Source organism: Perognathus longimembris, chromosome 16, assembly GCF_023159225.1.
Source record: "Perognathus longimembris pacificus isolate PPM17 chromosome 16, ASM2315922v1, whole genome shotgun sequence".
Lineage (NCBI taxonomy): Eukaryota > Metazoa > Chordata > Mammalia > Rodentia > Heteromyidae > Perognathus > Perognathus longimembris.
Window position 1 is genome coordinate 30,997,141 of NC_063176.1, and position 21,942 is coordinate 31,019,082.

At 38.5% G+C, this 21,942-nt stretch overlaps 1 protein-coding gene across 1 annotated transcript in view; it reads left to right on the plus strand.

Moving 5' to 3' along the window:
- The window catches only part of Corin (corin, serine peptidase), a 270,666-nt gene extending 249,154 nt beyond the window's left edge, over positions 1 to 21,512 (plus strand). The window contains exons 17-22 of the mRNA XM_048364609.1: positions 6,756 to 6,872; positions 8,465 to 8,514; positions 8,664 to 8,838; positions 15,351 to 15,622; positions 17,999 to 18,132; positions 21,307 to 21,512. Coding sequence (XP_048220566.1) covers positions 6,756 to 6,872; positions 8,465 to 8,514; positions 8,664 to 8,838; positions 15,351 to 15,622; positions 17,999 to 18,132; positions 21,307 to 21,489 — 931 coding nt within the window. The 3' untranslated portion in view covers positions 21,490 to 21,512. The remainder of the gene's footprint in view (positions 1 to 6,755; positions 6,873 to 8,464; positions 8,515 to 8,663; positions 8,839 to 15,350; positions 15,623 to 17,998; positions 18,133 to 21,306) is intronic.
- The last annotated feature ends 430 nt before the right edge of the window (positions 21,513 to 21,942 follow it).

Here is a 21,942-nt window from a genome sequence, read left to right on the forward strand (position 1 = left end):
CTTTGCTCTGGCGGTGGGGACAGGAATGCCTTCCAGAAGCTGGTCTGTGGGCACAAGTGAGAATATCTTTTGTGGGGTACTCACGCTGTCTCTGTGATGTCAGGTCGTCCGTGCTCAGCCGCCGTCTGGAGTATTTCTCGATGGTCTACACTGTGCGCTTTAGCTGCACAGAGTGCGGGTTGCTGTGCCGGGTGCTGTGCGGGTGCCGGCACTGGCGCGGCGGCGGGACGACGCCCGGAGCTCAAATCTGTGTTTTCAGACCAGCAAAGTGTATTTTTCCTTCCTGGTCAGAATCCCTGTACTGTAAGAACTTACTTTGGCTGTCTTTCTAGGAGTAAAAGTTTATATGGGGTGAGAAAACTGCAATGTCAGAGGGAGCTGCGCTAGGGCTCTGCTTCTCCTCCGCCGTCTTCCTCGGGACCCAAGAATTGTTTTCTTAAAAAGTGTCACATGCTATAGGATGAGAAAATACTTTTAAAATCCTTTCATGAGACTATGGAGTTTGGAGCTTTAAAAAACAAAAGCAAGTTAGGTCTACTAGTTGTCCCAAGAGCATTTTCATATGACCATTAATAACAAATTCTACCAACAATTTGAAAATATGTTAGCTAGCAAATTGAATCTCAAATTATATATAATTTATGAAATTAAATGAAAATTTTCCATAGTGAGAGAAATTCACCATTATTAACTGGAATGGAACTAGACAGGATCCTCAATTATGGTGTTTACTCTGATATTGCATTAAAATATCATTAAAATAGATTCTCATGAAGACTTACAAAATTTTTGTAAGTTGTCCAGAACTAAGTCCTTCAGAGACTTAGCCTCTTAGTCTTGACCCCAATATTACCAGGACCAACTGAGAGTAATAGAATTCAGGAGTAGGAATAATCAATTTCCATACATTCTCGGTGGATATCAGATTCCTCTGCCATCACAGCCATCACAATGAATATGACATTGATTTGTAATTAATATTAATGGAACTTGGATAAATAAGGACAAGATTCACAAATTGAATGGTCTATCAGGAAGTGACTAAAGAATGCTTGAGTCATTTCCATATAAAAGGAATTTGGGTAATAAGTGCATGAACAGTGTTCTAACAGGAAATGGCCAGGAGGCTTGAGTTGTTTCGGTTAGACATCCTTATAGGACAGCATACCTCCTGATAGTAAAGCAATTGACTCCTGATGAGCACCAAGGTTACCTGCTGAGAATGGAGCAAGAATAGGCCAAATTGTGTAGTGGTCTGACAAGTATCTTAAGCCTTGGTTCCTCTCGGAATATCAGGCTAAGACGGGGATGAAGCTTAATGGTAGAGTCCTCATATAGGAAACTCAAGGTTCTGGACTGGCTTCCCAACATTAAAAACAGTATAATCCCCCATCCTTAAACAGATTATCAGGATGTCTCCACATTCTGTGTAAGTTCTGTGTATTATGAATGCATAAGTCCTAAGAAGCAAATTCCAGCCAAATTATTTCGTTTCTCTGTTCCTCACTATTTTTAGGGGATGGGTTCTGAGAGCCTCTGGGATACTCCAGATCTTTAGATGCTCAAGTTCCTTATATAAAATAATATCATATATAGATACATATATTATATGATATAGACTTCTAGCCAAACATCACATTATATACCTTAAATGTATAGATTTATTTGTCATCAATACCTAAGTGAAACTGGATAAAACAGTAAGAAAAACTGAAGTCCTGTGCCTTTTCAAATCTTGTTCGATTATAGAACCAGAAATGCGTAGATTCACTCATTGTGCATTTAATGAGCCATAGGATAACATTATTCATGTTGAAAGATTTATTTTTATGCACAAGAAATATGTCAGTGATTAAGAATTTAATGGAAAACTAGTTTCTGTAATGCTACTTCCCCCTCCCTGCTCATTAATGCCTTAAGCTTTCCACTCGATATAATTGAAAGATTCAAGCTCGGTAGTTTTTCTTCTTGGGAGCTCCTGAGTGAAATGCAGTCCATACTCTGTGAGATGCTGTACAGAGCCCATCCTCAAGGTAACTAAAGAGGCTTTGGGAGTTAAAACGCTGAAGTGATCTTTGTGGTGATTTTCCTATCCAGCATGTCCTATGGGGTGGGCATTGCTTTCCTCTTGATAGTCCTTTTCATCTGATAAATAATAGACTAAAGAGTGACTAGATTAATCAACACAATCTGAAGATGATCTTCCTTTGGCTGTTGTTGGTAAAAATGCCTTGCCTTAAGATTTTCACAGTTCGGTTTCAGAAGAGAATTCTCAAGATGCAGGTGTCAGGAACTTCATTACTGGTAGATGTGGCCTCTGACGTTCCTTCTTTCCTTCCTTTGGGGCCTCTACACAGAGTGCATCTGGAGTTAATAGAAGGAAGTTGTTGAAGGAAAAGAAAAATTCTTATTTTTCTGTGAAAAGGATTTCTGTGAAATCTTCAAAAACTGAATAATTCATTCCAGTTTCTAAACTAATTTAAATCTTGTGAAACTGTTTTTACAATGCAGTTGAAGTCTGAGACATTTGTCTTAAAATCAAAAGATTATAATTCATTCTTTTTTAAAGAATTATTTTATGGCTTTTTGTCTTCAGATGTTCTCTTTTGGTGGTCTTTCCTTATTATTTTAAAAGCAACAGATATTAGGGAAGAGTTTTGTTTATTTTTCTAATTTCTAATTTTTTAATTAATTTTTTTTTAATTGGGGCATGAACTCTGGTCCTGGGCACTGTCGCTGAGCCTCTTTGTGCTCAAGGCTAGCACTCTACCACTTGAGCCACAGCATCACTTCCAGCTTATTGGAGATGAGTCTCATGGACTTTCCTGCCCAGGCTGGCTTTGAACTGTGATCCTCAGATCTCAGCCTTCTGAGTAGCTAGGATTGCAGGCATGAGCCACCAGCACCCAGCTTGCTTTTTTATTTTTGATGACATGATTTAAAAGCTTTATAAAAACAATTAGTAACTAGATGAAATATTTTTCCATTCCATTTAAATCTAACTTTTCTTCCTTTCTTCTACACTCCCATTCAAGATGGCATCCAATTATTTTTTAAAAATTACTGAGCAGTCAGGCACCTGTGGCTCACACTTGGTGGCTGAGATATGAAGATCATGGTGAAGCCAGCCTGGGCAGAAAAGTCTCTGCAACTCTTATTTAAATACCAAAGGGCCAAAAGTGGAGTTAGAATGAAAAAGTGGAAGGAAAATGCCCATGCTCTGAGTTCAAGCTCCAAGTATTGGCACACAGACAAAAACAGTTACTAAGCATAAACATTTGGTGCTGCTAGCACTTCAACTTTTTCCAGCTCATTTGGAGCTACAATGTGTTTTATACTGTTCTAAGTTAAGATTTTATTTTCCCAAACACTTCCAGAAAGGAATAATTCCATAAGCACATCATTTCCACATGGACATCTATCCCCCACTCCAGAGCTTTCATCAGAGGATCACAGCACTTACTTGAAAAGCCAAGGGAGGTCTTTCTGATTTGAATTCTCTTGATGTATTATTCTACCCTTCTCCAACTGCAGCAGCATGGCTTCTTCCTTCTCTTTTGTTTCCTTTGGTGTCAGAAGCTCTCCTGCCTGTCAAAAACTAATTTCTACTTTTTCTACCCTTGATAATATGGATTTTTACTTTTTCAGTTGAAACAAAAAGGAATTGCAAAGATCTTCCTTAAGCCTGGATTGACTATGGAAAGAACTAATTCTTTCACCGAGTGGCATATTTTATGGTAAAAATCTAAACACTCTGCTACCTAAGATTTTAAATTTTGGATATAGGGCAACCATAATTCTCTGAATAATAAAGGAGATATCCATAGACATGTCATGTAACCATAAATGTGGCTTATATTGAATATATTTAAAAGAATCCACCTATAATTTTGATTCTATCTATCTGCATATATATGTATCTAATGGCCATTCATTCTCTTTCTTTGCTATTTATTTTGTTTATGATATTATGTTGCAGGATTACAATGGACAAGAAAAAATAAAAATCTAGATACATTTTATTTTGCTCTTGATCACTATTTAAAGTTGCTCATGTTTTTAGATGGAATTTTACATTGTATGTATTAAAACTCTGATAACTAAAGTTCAAATACATGTGAGCTGAAATAATAATTTGTATCATATAATAATTTGGATTTCTGTACTTCTAATAGTTTTCTTATAATAATCTTGCTAATAGTATCATATCCCATTAAATCTCTCTTAAACAAGAATGTCTCCAAGACATACTAATTTAAAATTTAATGCCATTTTTTAAAAAGGTAATAAGTGGGCTGGGGATATGGCCTAGTGGCAAGAGTGCTCGCCTCATATACATGAAGCCCTGGGTTCAATTCCCCAGCACCACATATACAGAAAACGGCCAGAAGTGGCGCTGTTGCTCAAGTGGCAGAGTGCTAGCCTTGAGCAAAGAGAAGCCAGGGACAGTGCTCAGGCCCGGAGTCCAAGCCCCAGGACTGGGGGAAAAAAAGGTAATAAGTCCCTGGCAGTAAAATGAAATGCAAATAAAAACAACCCTGAGATACCACCTCACTCCAGTTAGAATGGCCTATAGTCTGAATTCAGGCAACAACAAATGCTGGAGGGGATGCAGACAAAGAGAAACCCTTCTCCACTGCTAGTGGGAGTGTAAACTAGTACAACCACTCTGGAAAGCAATGTGGAGGTTCCTCAAAAAACTCAGCATAGACTTCTCTGATGAGGAAATGAGAAAGGCCAAGAGACATATGAAAAAGTGCTCTACATCACTGGCCATAAAAGAAATGCAAATCAAAACAACATTGAGATTCCACCTCACCCCAGTAAGAATGTCCTATATCAAGAAAACTAACAATAACAATTGTTGGAGGGGATGTGGCCAAAAGGGAACCCTACTTCATTGTTGGTGGGAATGTAAACTGGTTCAGCCACTCTGGCAAGCAGTATGGAGATTCCTCAGAAGGCTAAATATAGAACTCCCCTATGACCCAGCAGCCCCACTTTTGGGTATCTATCCAAAAGCCCACAAACAAAATCACAGTAATGCCACCAGCACAACAATGTTCATCGCAGCACAATTCGTCATAGCGAGAATCTGGAACCAACCCAGATGCCCCTCAGTAGACGAATGGATCAGGAAAATGTGGTACATATACACAATGGAATTTTATGCCTCTATCAGAAAGAATGACATTGCCCCATTTGTAAGGAAATGGAAGGACTTGGAAAAATTATACTAAGTGAAGTGAGCCAGACCCAAAGAAACATGGACTCTATGGTCTCCCTTATTGGGAATAATTAGTACAGGTTTAGGCAAGTCATAGCAGAGCATCACAAGAGCCCAGTAGCTATACCCTTATGAACACATAAGATGATGCTAAGTGAAATGAACTCCATGTTATGGAAACGATTGTTATATCACAGTTGTAGCTACTTTCAATGTCCCATCTGTATCTGTAGCTTCTATTATTGATGATGTTCTTGTATCACCTTCCTGTGGTTGTACCTACACTATCTCTGTAATCTTATCTGAGTATATTGGAAACCGTGTATACTGGTATTAGAAATAGGAAATTGAAAGGGAATACCAAAATTGAGAGACACAGGGTAACAAAAGACAAACAACTACAAAAGCAATACTTGCAAAACTGTTTGGTGTAAGTGAACTGAACACCTGGGGGGGAGGGAAAGGGGGAGGAGGGAGGGGGGTATGAAGGACAAGGTAACAAACAGTACAAGAAATGTATCCAATGCCTAACGTATGAAACTGTAACCTCTCTGTACATCAGTTTGATAGTAAAAATTTGAAGAAAAAAAAAACTCAGCATAGAAATACCCTATGATCCAGCCATACCACTCCTAAGCATTTATCCAGAACAACAGGATCCAGGATACCACAAAGACACCTGCACATCCATGTTTATTGCTGCACAATTCATAATAGCCAAAATATGGAAACAACCCAGATAGCCCACTACAGATGAATGGATCCAAAAAACGTGGTGCGTGTACACAATGGAATACTACATAGTGATTAGAAATGATAAAAATAATTGCATTCGCAGGGAAATGTTTAGATCTTGAATAAATAATGTTGAGCGAGACAAACCTAGAACACAAAGAACAAAGGCGCATGGTCTCCCTGTTATGTGGATGTTGGGGGCGGGGGGGAAAAGTAGAGATCATGCCTGTAAAATAACCAACTTCTTTTCAAATTGTATTTCTACATGTTTTGGTCAGCAACTTCACATCATGTCTCTAAAAAACAAACAATTACTAAATAAACATAAAAATGTCTAGGATAGACCTAGCAGGGGATCACAATCGCTCAACAGCTATGTGCATATGATTATATAAGATTTAGCTCTGCAAAATGAACTCCAAGAGATGGAAACAGAATTTTATTGTTGTCGTTATGTTTAATGTACTAGGTGAATTTCCTATGGCATACCCCTTGTGGTCGCTGTATATGATTTTGGTACACTGGATATTGTATATATGTTTATCTGAGCTAGGGAAGGGAAAGAGAAATGAGGGAGGGTGTAACAAATATGACAAATATGACTACCTTATTATGTAACTGTAACCCCTCTTTGTATCACCTTGTCAATAAAATTTTAAAAAATTAAAATAAAAAATAAAAAGACATATACTTTGTAAATGACAAAAGAGAATAAGTACAAGACAAAGATAATACCCTGTGCAAATATCATCCATCGTATTTTGGTATTTATGTAGCATTTTCTTTATGCCAGAGAACCTGCTAGGACTGAATTGATACAAGAATGGGAGAAAGACCACCAGTGGCTGACCTTACCCCCCACATGGAAGATCCTCAATAGCACAACCTTGCATGATCTGCTGGTACCTGGGTAAGACCTGTCCCCTAAAAGCCATGAGACTCAGCTTGTAAAACAAGAGTTTATAATTAGGATATTTCTTTCCATTTTTAGTATAACAGAATCCAAATCTCTCAGGCTAGGAATGGAGGCCCACATCTGTAACCCCATCTACTCAGAAAGCAAAAATCAAGAAGAATGCAGCTCAGAGCCAGTCCAGGCAAAAGTTCTTGAGAACCAAGCATGGTGATGAACAGCTGTAGTCACAGCTAGGTGAAAGCCAAAGGCAGAAAGTTCAAGGTCATCTGAGGACACGCATGTGTGTCTCTATGCAGAACAACAACCAACTGAAGTAAAAAGGGGTTGGGAGGAAGAGAATCTGCCTAGAGGCTCTGAGTTCAAAACCTAGTACCACGAAATCAAAATTTTCAACAGCAATAAAGAGCTTCTGTAACTGGAATTTGGCATTGATATTTCAACATTTCTTCTTTCCAGGCAAATTTTTTTCTTTTTGGCTAATTGCATCTTTCTTTAATCATAGTTACAGAAATTATCATATTGGATCATGTCTTGGCTTCTAATATTGGAGTTTTCCCACATCCTATTTGAAATAATGCTATATCTGCCTTTTCTAAAACTGCTATGTGATATGAGTTAACAGAGGAAATTAAAGTAATGTTACAAACAATTGGAGGGTGTGAGAAAAGAGACAAAAGGAAATTATTAACATGTAAACTTGACCGTAACCTAAAGTTCCTTCCTTCCTAAATCTTGAAAGCTCTTGTTTATGTGTAGGCTGTAGGGAGAAAATAAATGGAAGGAATCAACTCTTATTAAGGTCTTATTATAGTACAGTCACCTGACTTTATACATACTGACCCACTTAATCCTTATAGTAGTCTCATCAATGTAGAGATAATTATCCTACTTTTTTTTTTTTTTTTTGCCAGTTTTGGGGCTTGAACTCAAGGCCTGAATGTTGTCCCTGAACTTTTTTTGCTCAAGGCTAGCATTCTGCTGTTAGAGTCTCAGCTCCACTTCTGGCTTATTGATGGTTAATTGGAGATAAAAGTCTCACAAGCTTTCCTACCCAGTGATATTCAGATCTCAGGCTGCAGAACAGTTAGCATCACAGGCATGAGACACTATGCCAGCTCTATTTTAATATTTCATTCATCTCAGACTTTTAATCCCCTCAATTTCTCAATTTCTGCAGCAGAGCAAAACTTTACCCACCAGCATAAAAATCTGACCTGCTCCCTCTTTTCCATATATTCTAAGAAGCAGCCCCAATTGCCCTGCCCCTTCTCTATTGAGAATATCACAACCAGAGTCAATTTTGCAGTAGAATCACCCACCAAGATGCTGTGGGAAAACTTTGGTGCATTAATTTCTCCTCCTACAAACCTGAAATTATAATAATGGTAAATGAACTAAAATATGTAAATAAAAGTATGTCTCCCTGCTGATAGCTGACTAATTCTCTGTCTTGAGAATGGCCTCCCTCATGTATATTTGTGTGTGTGTGTGTGTATCCTATATCTTTCCTTTCCCTGGTAAAGTATTTGAAATGAACAGTAACCATGTTAACTGAATGTTATAACATTTTATGTTTCTGAATCTAGGCAGCCTTGCCTGAGCAGAAGTAAGGTTTCTCTTCTGTGTACTAAACAAGGTGAGAGAACTGGTGGTCTAGCAACAAGATGTGAACTACATTTCACTAGATTGTCTCTGGGGGAAAAACGATCACAGTGTGTGTCATGGCAAAGGGCTCAGCCTCTGGCTGGGCTGGGTGGCTAATCACAGTGTCTTCCACTCTGATAGACTGTGGGCGCCGCCCTGCTGCCCGGATGAACAAACGCATCCTTGGAGGTCGGACGAGTCGCCCAGGAAGGTGGCCATGGCAGTGCTCTCTGCAGAGTGACCCCAGTGGGCACATCTGTGGCTGTGTCCTCATTGCCAAGAGGTGGGTGCTGACAGTTGCCCACTGCTTCGAGGGGTAAGTTGTACTTTTTATTTTGTGCTTTACTTGGGTCTGATCTTTTATTATTATTATTTGCCAGTCTTTGGGCTTGAACTCAGGGCCTGGGCACTGTCCCTTAGTTTATTTTGCTCAAGGCTAGCACTCTACCACTTGATCCACGGCACCACTTCTGGCTTTTTTCTGTTTATGTAGTACTAAGGAATTGAACCCAGGGAATTAATTGATCCCTGAGCTGGAATCAGTCTTTTCTTTAGATCTCTTATGTGTGTACATATAAATTTAAACAGAAGTGGTTTATTTACATACCATAGTGAGAGTAGTTCAAATGTATGAGCAATTGGTAGTGTAAGAAGCACTGTGAAGGTAAAATATTTGTATTGGTCATGTTTCTTTCAAAAATGGAGCCAATTCTGCATCTATACAGTCATCAGCCCTCACGGTAGATGTGGGTATGAATTTAAGTAGGCTGTCTAAAGCCTTCAGAACTCTGCCTGGCAGCAATCAGGAAGACCCTGACAAAGATAAATTTTTCTTTAAAAAACATTACTGGACATATGTATTCTGCATTTTCCTATACCATTATGGCATGAGTATTTTCACATTCTGCTGGTGCTATTTATCTCCTGTACTTTCTAGCCTCCATTATCCTGGCCAGTGTTCCTGCACACCTGAAAACACATTCACTTTTTCCAGGGATATTGTTTATTTGTCAGTTTAGAATCATGCCCTCAACTTCTGTTTATTTGCTGTTTTTCTCATAGGGTGATGCATCATAGGTATTCTTCAATGTGGACTGATACAAAATCTAGCTTATTCTCTTTGAAAGTTAAATGGTATTCTACATTATAGATCTATCACAAAATTTCCTATTGTTTTCCAGTTGATGGGCCTTTGGGTTTATTTAAGTTTGCTGTTATTTTAACGATATTCTAAGAAATCATTCCTGGGGCTTGAACTCACGACCCAGGTGTTGTTCCTAAGCTTTTGTACTTGAGGCTAGTGCTCTGCCATTTGAGCCACAGAGCCACTTCTGGATTTGTTGGTTGTTAATTGGAGATGAGTCTCCTGGAATTTTCCTTCTTGGACTGGCTTCCAACCATGATCCTCAAATCTCAGCCTCCAGAATAGCTAGGATTACAGGTGTGAGCCAGTATCTGGTTCTAATAAACCTTCTTACACAAAGCTACTCATTTCCTGCTACTTTTTGCTTCTAGAAGATAAAGAACCAAAACATACATTTTTGTTCCATGTGGGAATTACAGAGATAGATACTTGCTTTATTCCTTCAGATACACAGAGATATTTCAGCAAGTAATCAGGAGATAAAATAATGGATATTTATATATTTGTTCTGTGGGGAAAATAATCTGTAAAAATCAAACCAGTATTTCCTCTTGAGAACTAGTAATGGATGAGATCCAGAATGATTGGAAGAGTATATGCAGTATGTCAAGAGATACAGTGCAATGTTATTGCTTTGGAAAGGACCGGATGTGTTAAGATGTCTTTTCCAGTTCTGACTTTTAACTACATGATAAATAGAAAATTGTACCAGCAAAAATATATTTGTCAAAGGATGCTTACTTAAGTGAACCCAATAGTGCTTTAAAGAAACAACAGCCAATGTGCTAGTTAAGCCAAGTGTGTGTGCCACTTTTGTCATTACCATATGTGGTATTCAAATTTCCTTTTTCACTGAAGGATCTCTGAAGTGAAGAAAAACCTTGACACAAAGAAGAAATATGTGTTTATAAGTAAGTGGATACAATATCAAAAGTCTTGACGAAATTTCATGGACCAGTAAAATTAACAGAACTGTCATAAGGGCCAGATTGTCCATCCAGTTAAAAATTGCCCAACATCCAGCAAGCCTTTGCTCAAAGATGTGCTAATAAGCCTAATTCTGGTTTATAGGGATGCAGTAAGCTTTCCAGAACTTATATTGTGAAGCTTATTAAAAGATCCTATTGGGACCATTAATTGCTTCAGTTAATGGAATTGACTTTGCATCCTCATCCACTTTGGCAAGACCCAGCATGCTCCATCTGGAAGTCTCTCAGCCTGTCTCTTTTAATCATAGTGGTGGAACAAAAGATAAATTGCTCTTCCATGGATAAGTATTTGAAACTACCAAATGAAAATTGAAAACAGGAGATGCTCAGTTGACCAAATCAAGTCCCATATGTTCCAATACGAAGTCAACCTCAAAGGTGCTAAGGAAGGGAGACTTCGTTTTTCAGAGGTCGCTTAACAAGCAATTTGCTTGTTTCTTCCACCTCTGAAAGTCTGAAAGAGGAACTTTTTAGGCTGGCACCATGATAATATTGTAAGAAACATTGAACTAGTATTGCAAGAAGAACTAGTATTGTCATCCCACTGTGTGGCCATAATGCTTAACTGGGCCCTATCACCTTCATCTGGATTTTGACCACAACAATGTTTCAAGACACAAGATTTGGGATTACTTGTCAGCACTCATTCTCTACTAGGACTTTGAACTCTCCCTTTCCCTCCCTTCTCCTACTCTTCTCCCCCTCCCCTTGTTTCTCTTTCCTTTTTATTTTTCCCCCAGTACTGGAGGTTGAACTCATGGCCTCATGCTCTTGCTAGGCTTTTTTGCTCAAGCTGGTGTTTTACCACTTGAGTCACACCTCCATTTCTGGCTTTTTTTTTGCTGGCTAATTAGAGAGGATAATCTCCTAAGTTTTTCTTCCCCAAGACTGGTTTTGAACCATGATCCTCAGAACTCATTGAAATTTTCATTAGTGTTTTATACTGACATTGAAACAACTTTCCTTATTTTTTTTTTCTTTTGGAAAAGTAAAAGGTCTAGGTGCTTCCCTCTCATTTCAGTAGCCTGTCATTTGGGTTCACCAGGTCCCCTGTCTTCATTCACTGACCTAGTTGTTCATATATCATAAATTACAAATATCAGTTTATTTGCTTTCTGTACCTTTTGTCTTGTACATATATTAGTCTGTTTGGGGGAGGATTACAATAAACAAACAAACAGTAACTCCTTTATACAACTGAAAAAAATCGAGTGATGGATAACTACGTATTATTTCAGACATTTGTTAATGACATTCAAATTTATAGCTTCAGGATAACCTATATTTCACTCTAGTCACCACCATCACTAACATTAACTTCATATGTATATATATATGTATATATATCCAATAAGTCTTATAAAAATAAGATATGATTTCTACTTTAAATATTACCATGAAAATCAATTTTCCATTGTTAAACTGGACTTACATGGGAACTAGGAGATATTTTGCTCCCTTTTTCTTATTTCTTTTTACTTTAGCCCTGTTATACAAAAATAAACCCCTACAAAAGCATTTTTTAAAAAGAAAAAATATTGAATTTGAGACATTCAGAATCAGAACAGGTGCAAAAGGAAAAATTTGTGCTCATAGGAAAAGATAAAGAGAGGAAAGACATCTACAGATTTGGCTTTATAGCGTTGGTGACATAGCTCAATGGTAAAGCAAAGTCTGAGTTCTATCCCATCACCACAGAAAGTAAATAAATAAATGATGGAATAAATGTAGCTAAGCTAAAGTGAGAAAGGTGACATTATCATATCTAAGTTAGATTATGGCGAATGATAAATCAAGGTAACAGGATATTGATCCAGAAATGTTTTGATAAGGCTGAAGGAAAACCTCAAAATGCCATAGTACATATGAGATCTGTAAGTAGCTAGACTTTTTCTTTAGTGAGTAATTGAAGAATTGTAAATGGAAATTGCATTTTTCCATCTTACCTACAAAATGTAGCTATATATCTATAAAATATATTGTGTGAAACATTAAGAGAAATATTATTTTCAAATAATGCTCATAAAAAAGAATAATATCACTGGCCACCAGTGGCTCATGCCTGTAATCCTACCTACTCAGGAGGCTAAAACCTGAGGATCACCATTTGTAGCCAACTCAGGCAGCAAAATCCCTGAGACTTTTAACTCCATGAACCACAAAAAAAAATAAATAAAATAAATAACCAGAAGTAGAGCTGTGGCTCAAGTAGTAGTGCACTAGTCTTAAGATTAAAAAATCAAGGACTGTGTTCATTCCAAGTTCAAGCCCGGGACCAGAACACACACACACACACACACACACACACACACACACACACACACACACACCACAAAGTTTTATTGACATTTAGTTTTTACCATTAGAATTAAATTATTAAATATAGTAATTATGTCCAATTTTGATGTCATTTTACTTTATTACAAGCAGTTTAGAATGTTCAATCACTTGGAAATATTGCTTATGACTTAAGCAGAGGGTTGAGTTTTTGTCATAAACTTTAGAAGCTTTGGTTTATGAGTAGAAAGCTATCAAATAGACATAATTCATTAAAAATAAATTATTGCTTGATTTCTGATGTCATGAACAATAGCACTTGAAGTGAATATGGAATTTCTTGATAGGTTGTGTATTTATTCCTGTAAACTGACAAAAGGAAGGAAAGACAGGTAAGGAAGGAAGGAAGAGAGAGAGGGAAGGAGGAATGGAGGAAGGAATGGAAGAAGGAAGAGTGGTAGGCTTTTTGAGAGCCAGCACTATCAGTAAATACTAATTCTGTAACATTATCTTCTAATGCTCATAAGACAGCACTTTCTGAAATTTATGTAATTGTGTCTTTAATTGACCATCTTCACTCAGTTCTACCTATTTCTCCAAAGTTTCATGCCTTTCTTGATTATTATTGTAATCTAGAGATTACACAATGACTGTTATGGAGGAAGTAATATGTATCTACATATATTTAATTAATGACACCAACTTTTCTTTGATAGTTCTGAAAGCATTTTTCCTTAGAAACTGGAGGGGGGGGCTGAGGGGGGTAACAGCAGAGACTAGGGAAATGAATGTGCCAGAATCATTGTTATCAATAAATACCATGAAAAGAAAATAAAGCAGAGACAATAATGGAGACTGATGAGGATGGTATAAGTGAGAGAGAACAGTGCTGTGGAGGTAATAATCAAGTTGAAATCTGGTTGAAAGGAAAGAGTAGGTGAGAACCACAGAAGAGCTGGGGGAACAACAAGAAAGGGGCCCTTGAAAGGCCCCCAAATAGAAAGATAGTCTTTGGTGTTAAAATACAACACATTGTGTAGGACCTCAGACACCAAACAAAGTCTAGAATTTATCTCAGTTGCTATGCAAAGTTGTTGGAGAGCAGAAAATGATCTTGATGGTGTTTTATTTTTAAAACATCTCTCTCACTACTGTGAGGAAAATGAGTTATAGGAGCTAAGATGCAGAAGAAGGGCCACCATTTGAAAAGTCAAAACAGTGGACCAAATGTCTGGCCCATAGCTTAGATGAGGATGGTAGCAACTAAATCCTGCAACAAGATGCAGGATATAGTTGAAAGTAGAAGCAAAGAAGACTTTCTGATTCAGTAGTTGGGTAAAAGAAAAGATCAAATTGGTCCCTGGCGCTATAAATATTATTGTAAAATTAGCTCTGAATGCTTTAACATCACCAGTGTTCAAAAATCTTGGCCATTATCAAATATCTAAGTGTTGCATACTTAAATGGACATTCAAGCCTGTAGCTCAGAGGAGCTCAGAGAGCTGTTGCTATTGTTCATCAGTAGAGTCATCAGGGTAGGGGTACTACTTACAATCACTGAGGTGGGTGAAATCTTCCAAAGAGAGGTTTAGAATGGAATTCCAGAGCAAGTCAATATTGTCACTGAGAGCTGGGGAGAAGCATTCAGAGGAGAATTAATTAAAGGGGAACCATGAGCTTGGTGAGAATTCTAGCATACCAAGACCAGGAAGCCAAGTGGTGGAAGCATTTTAAGCTGCATTTAATTGACTAATACAGTGTTGCTGATAAATATGAAAAGATGGAGTCTGAGACTAACCATTGCCTTGAAAAATGCAGAAACTTTAAAAAAAACTAGAATTTTCTGTGAGTTACTCTCTTTTCTTTTTTCCTCTTTTCCTCCCACATTTCCTCTTGCTCTCTCTCCTTTGTAACATTTCATTATATTTCTCATTCGTCTTCCTTTCCTTAAAACTGAACAAGTTATGCTTGCAAGGGTAATTCAAGAAGCATAAACTTGCTTTCCACAATAATACACAGCTATTCATCATTCAGAGTGTTATACAAAAACTTATATAAATGCAATGGGAGGTCGGAATGGAAATAGTCATGATGTGTGTGTGTACTTTTTTATTTTTGTTGGCTGTTGGGGCTTAAATTCAGGGCCTGAGTGCTGTCTGTCCATGAGCATTTCGACTCAAGGCTAACACTCTACCCCTTTGAGCAACAGCTCAACTTCTGATTTTCTAGTGATTCATTGGAGATGAGTCTCCCAGACTTTCCTGCCTGGACTGGCTTTGAACTGTGATCCCCAGATCTCAGCCTCCTGCATAGTTAAGATTACAAGAGCACTGGTCAAAAATATTTTTAAATGAATGACTGAAGTTGACGAGATCATGAGAGTTAACAATGTCATTTGCTCTTTAATTGTTACTTTAGGAGAGAGAATGCTGCTTTGTGGAGAGTCGTCTTTGGTATCAACAACTTGGACCACCCATCTGTGTTCATGCAGACCCGCTTTGTAAAGACCATTATCCTGCATCCCCGCTACAACCGAGAAGTCGTGGACTATGATATCAGCATAGTGGAATTGAGTGAAGACATAAATGAGACTAGCTATGTCCGGCCTGTCTGCTTACCCAACCCAGAGGAGTCTCTAGAACCAGACACATACTGCTATATCACAGGCTGGGGCCACATGGGCAACAAAAGTAAGATAGAGACATGGGTAGTGTTTGCCTTTCAGCCTGTAGCAGAAAAATACCATGTAGTTCATTTGCACTTGGAGAGATATAGCCACACATGGTAAATACTTGGTGTGTATGTCACATTTTCTTCCCTGTCATGCCAATTGCCAATCCATCCTACTAGTTAACCGGCTAATCTCAAATACAACTCAAAAAGCTTCTTTCATATCACAGACTCTTTCTCCCGAGAGCCACTACTGAGGTTTTGGCACAAACACATGAGATGACCTGTCAGTCATCACCCATTTGAACTCACCCTAATGATGACTTGGCCTATTTGCAGGTAGGAGCATTACTAAGTAACTAGGCAATTTCCCTTCTGCAGTCCAGCCCTGTGGGAACATTTCCAGTTTTGTTATGATTTCATCTTGTCTCTATCTTACAATCTGCAAAGAGTTCTACAAAGAACATTACTTTAATAGTTTATTTAAATTAATTAGATAAGTTAGCTGTGTAGATAATTTAAACATAGAAAACATACAGAAACTGAAAAGTTGTACTAATTTCTCTCATGGCCCCAAATGGCTATTTGGTTTCTAAATACATTTTGACTTTTAAATATGGATGGGATACTCTGGTTTCTCTTCAGATCATATAAATCTTTCATTTTACTAAATATGGATGGTATGCCTCTCTCTCTCTCTCTCTCTCTCTCTCTCTCTCTCTCTCTCTCTCTCTCTCTCTCTCTCTCTCTCTCTTTCTCTTTCTCTCTCCCTCTCTCCCCCCCTCAGTCCTGGAGCTTGAACTCAGGGCCTGAGCACTGTCCTTGAGCTTCTTTTGCTCAAGGTGAGTGCTCTACCACTTGAGCCACAGAGCCACTGCTGGCTTTTTTTAGTAGCTTCTTGGAGATAAGAGTCTCATGGACTTTCTGCTCGGGCTGGCTTCAAACCATGATCCTCAGATTTCAGACTCCTCAGTAGCTAGGATTATAGGTGTGAGCCACTGCCAATAGGCTATACTGTTTCTTTTAAGTGTAAGTGCTGGCTATTCTGCCTATGTCACCTATAATACCACGGGTTTCAAGGCTAATAATGTGCACTGACATCCTGGAATCCTGTTAACTCATCTCACGAACCACCAAGGTAATGGTAAAGGAACATCAATGAATTTTTTCTTGAGATTTAGTCTGATGTATTTGAGCTCAGTTTTCAGTTAAACAACTGAAGGAAAAGTCAGTGGACAGAAATCAATGCTGTTTGCAGACAAATTCACATTAAAAAATTTGAAGGTCAAGTTAGACTTAGGATGGACATCTTGGTGTTTGAAAGTCACAATTACTCCTGTAACTTAAGAGCAGTATGTACTTTTCATGGTCTCTATGTAGATTCTTCCTACAGCATCTATATCAAATTCACAGCAATTATTTAACCTACTGCACAGTTATGGCATAGCCCTGCTATACAAAGGCAAGGCTGAATTCATTCAGAAAGGTAGAACTGACCAAATATGATATGCCCAAATAGCAGGATTAGTGATATTTGTTTCAAAAAAATTGGTGGTATTCTGCAAGATAGAGTTTATACATTCTCTGTCAACACCAAGGAATACCCTTGTTCTTTTGACCTCTTTCAGTCATATCTTCAAGGATTAAAGTTTCTTTTATATTCATAACAAAAAGAAGAATATCACTGGGAACCTGTAGCTCATGCTTGTAATCTTAGTTACTCAGGAGGCTGAGATCTGAGGATTGCAGTTCAAAGCCTGCTCAGGTAGGAAAATGTGTGAGACTCAACTCTAATTAGCCAGCAGAAAGCCAGAAGTAGTGTTGTGGCTAAAAGTGGTAGATCCTTGAGCAAAAGAGCTCATGGACAGTCCCCAGGGCCTGAGTTCAAGCCCCATGACCACCAACAACAAAAAGTTTCTCACATCAAAGATGCCCTCCTCCCACCTGAGCACATGGTGAGAAGTGCTCTTCACCTAGAACAGTGCAAAACCTCTCCTGGTTGGATCTAACTGGTTCTCTGCTTCTGCAGAGCAGGATTCATTTACTGAGCTGGAAGCTTCTATGCAGAGCAGTAGCCTGGTTTATTTCCCCTTTCATTGTCACAGCTATCATTTTTATGCCATCTCCTATGACCAGAATGGGAAGCCACAGTCACATCATTTAACCAGTCTGTACTTCTGTTTCCTCATTAACAAAATAAACAGATTGAATCAGTCAAATACTATGAATATTTCCAATTAAAAATATTCTAATTCCCAACAAATCATGTCTTCAAAATTACATTTTACGTAAAGAATACAGTTCTCTTGATAAGTGCCTATGAAACACTGTTCAGCTCATAGCTGGCTAGATGTGAAGCATTTTCTGATCTTCTATATTCACATTTTTCAACCCAGTGCCTTTCAAGCTGCAGGAGGGAGAGGTCCGCATTATTTCTCTGGAACAGTGCCAGTCTTACTTTGACATGAAGACCCTCACCAACCGGATGATATGTGCTGGCTATGAGTCTGGAACTGTGGACTCGTGCATGGTAAATGATTTTCTGATTACTCGGGGGATTGCGATCCACAATAACTTCAAACTCATTATTATTCATGTGTGGTCCTTTGGGAACACTTCTGAAAACATTTCTGACCAACTGCATCACAATGAAGCAGTTCACACTGTTTCCTTGGTCAAGACCCCATACCTTCCCCCCACAAACTTCCCCCATCCCCTTTGCTGAGTTTGCCCTAAGCTTCTAGCTGCTAAATCAAAAACATAACCATGCCCAGCAACAGGCATAGAGCAATTGCATTGGTCCATCTCACTCACCCATGTTGGTGACTAGGGCAATCAAGACTGTAAAAGGAACAAAGTGGTTACCACAGTTTTATCCAGGCTGTGGCAGGGTAAGGGGGCATTGCCAGCCATTGGTGTGATAGCATTGGGGCATACACTAGTACCTAGCTTCCCCAGTGTTTCACTGGCACTGCCTCAGAAGTGACCACAGTGGCATTGTTGGGGCTTGCTTGCTTGCTATTTGATTGCCAGCATGTCCTCAAATGTCACTGACTCCAGCTGTAGACACTCAGGATTCCCAGCTACAGCAGCATAGAGCAAATCCATGTAGCACTACAGGAAAACATTTTTACTTAAGCATTCACTATGATTATAGCTGAGTAGCTCCTAGGATAGGATGAAGTTATCCAAGTATACAAAAGAACTTGTAATTAAGTGAAGATGACCATTGGTATACTGCTGGGAGGGGCTGTCATTTTGCCGCTGGAGTGATCACATTGCTCCCCAGGTTTCACTATTGAAGAAGAGAAGCAACCCAACATAAATAGACTTTTCAAGGGTTCATGTTAGAATAGGATGTCTGAGGACTATTAGATCGCTGTCATGGGAGTCACAGAGTTACATGGCTCCCTCCTTTCTATCCAAGGAGTCAGTCAGCTGAGGTTAGCAATGGTGTGTCCCTTCCTTCTGTACTAAAAGCCCAGGTTTCATTTCCATGTCAAAGAATAAATATATTTTAAGAGACAGTGTGATAAGAGGTTTGGGACACAGGCAATGCAGAGATCTTGGTTGGAATCCATCTCTGTTAATAACTATTTCCACTAACAAGCCATTAGGCATCTCTAGGTAGTTTTTGCCTGTGTAAAATAGGATGCTTAGGGGACTAACTGAGTCACTGAAGGTAGAAGCCCCCTTTTGTTATATATCTAGTTATGGTGTGTGACATGTAGTTAGACTTCAAATATATAGTGACTATTTGAATATTTTTCAGTGTAGTACTTGTATTCCAGGGTCTCGTCTAAATACTTTCTAATGACTTATTGAATCCTTCATAGTCATCCCATGTGACTATATCTTTCTTTTCTCCAGATGAAGAAAACAAAGAGGTTAAGTCATGTTTCAGATAACCTAGCACAAGGTGGTAAAGCAGGGCTGGGAACCCATGCTACCTGTTGTTTGGCCACTGTGCTATCCTGGGAGAAAGAATTAATGAAAATACATTTCTTCGTTCCATCTGTGTGATTGGGAGGCCAACAAAGAAATAATAACTCTTGACACATGTTCAAGGGCATCTAGGTAATAGCTAGAGAGAAGAGGAAGATTAAGTGCAGACCTAGGCCCAGGCATGCACACTTCATGGTATTGGGCACATACACTTCATGGTGTAGAATAAGAATTAAGTCCTGCCAGCTGTTTCAGTGGTGGAATTTCAGTGTTGTGGGTCTCTTAGATGCTTATAAGATGCTATCACTCCTCAGATTAAAAAAAAAACAAAGCACAAAACATAACACAAAACAAAGCCTGCCATTTTCCTAGACCTGGAACAAATTTGTTCATGAAAACTTCCATTAGAGGCCATAAATTTTCTTTCTAAAGCTATATCAACAAGGCCCATTAGAGGCCATAGATCCCTCTGAGGAGGCCTACATAAATCAAGTGGAGCGATACTGAAGACAAAGAGACTTCGGCCTAAAGCTCAATCTTAGGGAGAAGAAAAGACAACGATAAAAATAGGCCAGACCAGTGTTGCTGTGGAAACATTCAAATATTTCAGTTTGATCATTCTTGACCTCCTCTTTCCCATTGAATAAACACCTAACTCACTAAGCCCAGCCCCAAACCCACACCTCAGGAAGGAAATTCTGTTCCTGTCTGCCTCTGACATCCTCTTCACAGTCTTTAGATTTAACTGTACTTTCTTATTATCTGAGCAGAAATTTTGGCTGTTCTAGACATAGAAAATAGTAATGTCGATAAGTCCCATAGGGATTTTTTATCAAAAGAATGAAATGAAATTCAATTGGAATATTTAAACTTAATAATCATAGATAGCATATCTATGCATAGGAAATCACATGTAGGCCCTAAAGAAATATCTCATTGTAAATTCCTACTGTTTCATTCTCTTCAAATATGCCAAATTAAAAAAAAAAATTTAAGGGCTGGGGATATGGCCTAGTGGCAAGAGTGCTTGCCTTGTATACACGAGGCCCTGGGTTCGATTCCCCAGCACCACATATACAGAAAATGGCCAGAAGTGGCGCTGTGGCTCAAGTGGCAGAGTGCTAGCCTTGAGCAAGAAGAAGCCAGGGACAGTACTCAGGCCCTGAGTCCAAGCCCCAGGACTGGCAAAAAAATAAATAAATAAATAAATAAAAATAAATTAAAAAAATAAAAAAAAATTAAGAACTACTAAAAAAGTGCACTTAGAGGATCAAAAGGTGTTGTGCTTGATAAATGCATTCACACAGCAAGAATCTTAAAAATAAAAAGAGGTATTTTAAAACATGTTTGTATTACAGATAATGGAGGGGGAAAAACCTGTTAATGTTCCATTTGGGGTACTTTCTAAAGTTCTACAAAGAAAGAATAAGGTCTCATAAAAGAATCAGTTCTAATACATATAAAATTTAAAAATATATTTTGGTAAGTACAGGAAATGAGTACAAAATGTCTTCTGATTTCACAGAAAGAACAAATGTCTTCCAAGCTACCCTCCTTCTTTTCAAAGATCAGAGTTTATCATGTTTATCTGAAAGTTCCACTGATATTGTAGCAGATTCTCTCCCAAGCTAACAATAGAAAGCTTTGATGGAATTTTCCAAGAAGTTGCTTAAGCTGGTTTTGGCTTTGTTGCAGCCTTAGGGTTCTATGAACACCGTTAGAAATCCCGCAGCTAACATGTCCTGCTAATTCCTTCTAGGGTGACAGTGGTGGGCCTCTTGTTTGTGAGCAGCCTGGAAGGCAGTGGACATTATTTGGTTTAACTTCATGGGGCTCCGTCTGCTTCTCCAAAGTCCTGGGGCCAGGAGTCTACAGTAATGTGTCTTACTTTGCCAAATGGATTGAAAGACAAATATATATTCACACTTTTCTTCAAAAGTAATTCCAAGGCTGATCAGAGAACATTGCCAGATGTGAAGAGCTCCCTACAGAGAGCTGGGCAGAGGTATTTTCTGTGGACAGAGATGTTCAACTTGTACTGAAAATCTTCACATTTTTTGTACATCACTTTTACTTAGCTTTGTTCTATTTCATTTTTTTTCTAATTTCACATTTGGTGAGTGGCTTAAAAAAAAAAAAGCAACAAAATACCACCAACAAAGAGATGCAGGTTCTGTTCTTTTGCCAGGCTAAGCTTGACTACAGCATAAAATGATCAACTCTACAGACATTTTAAATAATAGAGGCCCTAGGGTAAATTTCCCTTTTATGCAACACACACACACACACACACACACACACACACACACACACACACTGAGATCCAAAGTGACTAAATCTTGTTTCAATTCAAGCACAGTAGTTTAAAATCAATTTTCAATATTATCATTGGAAA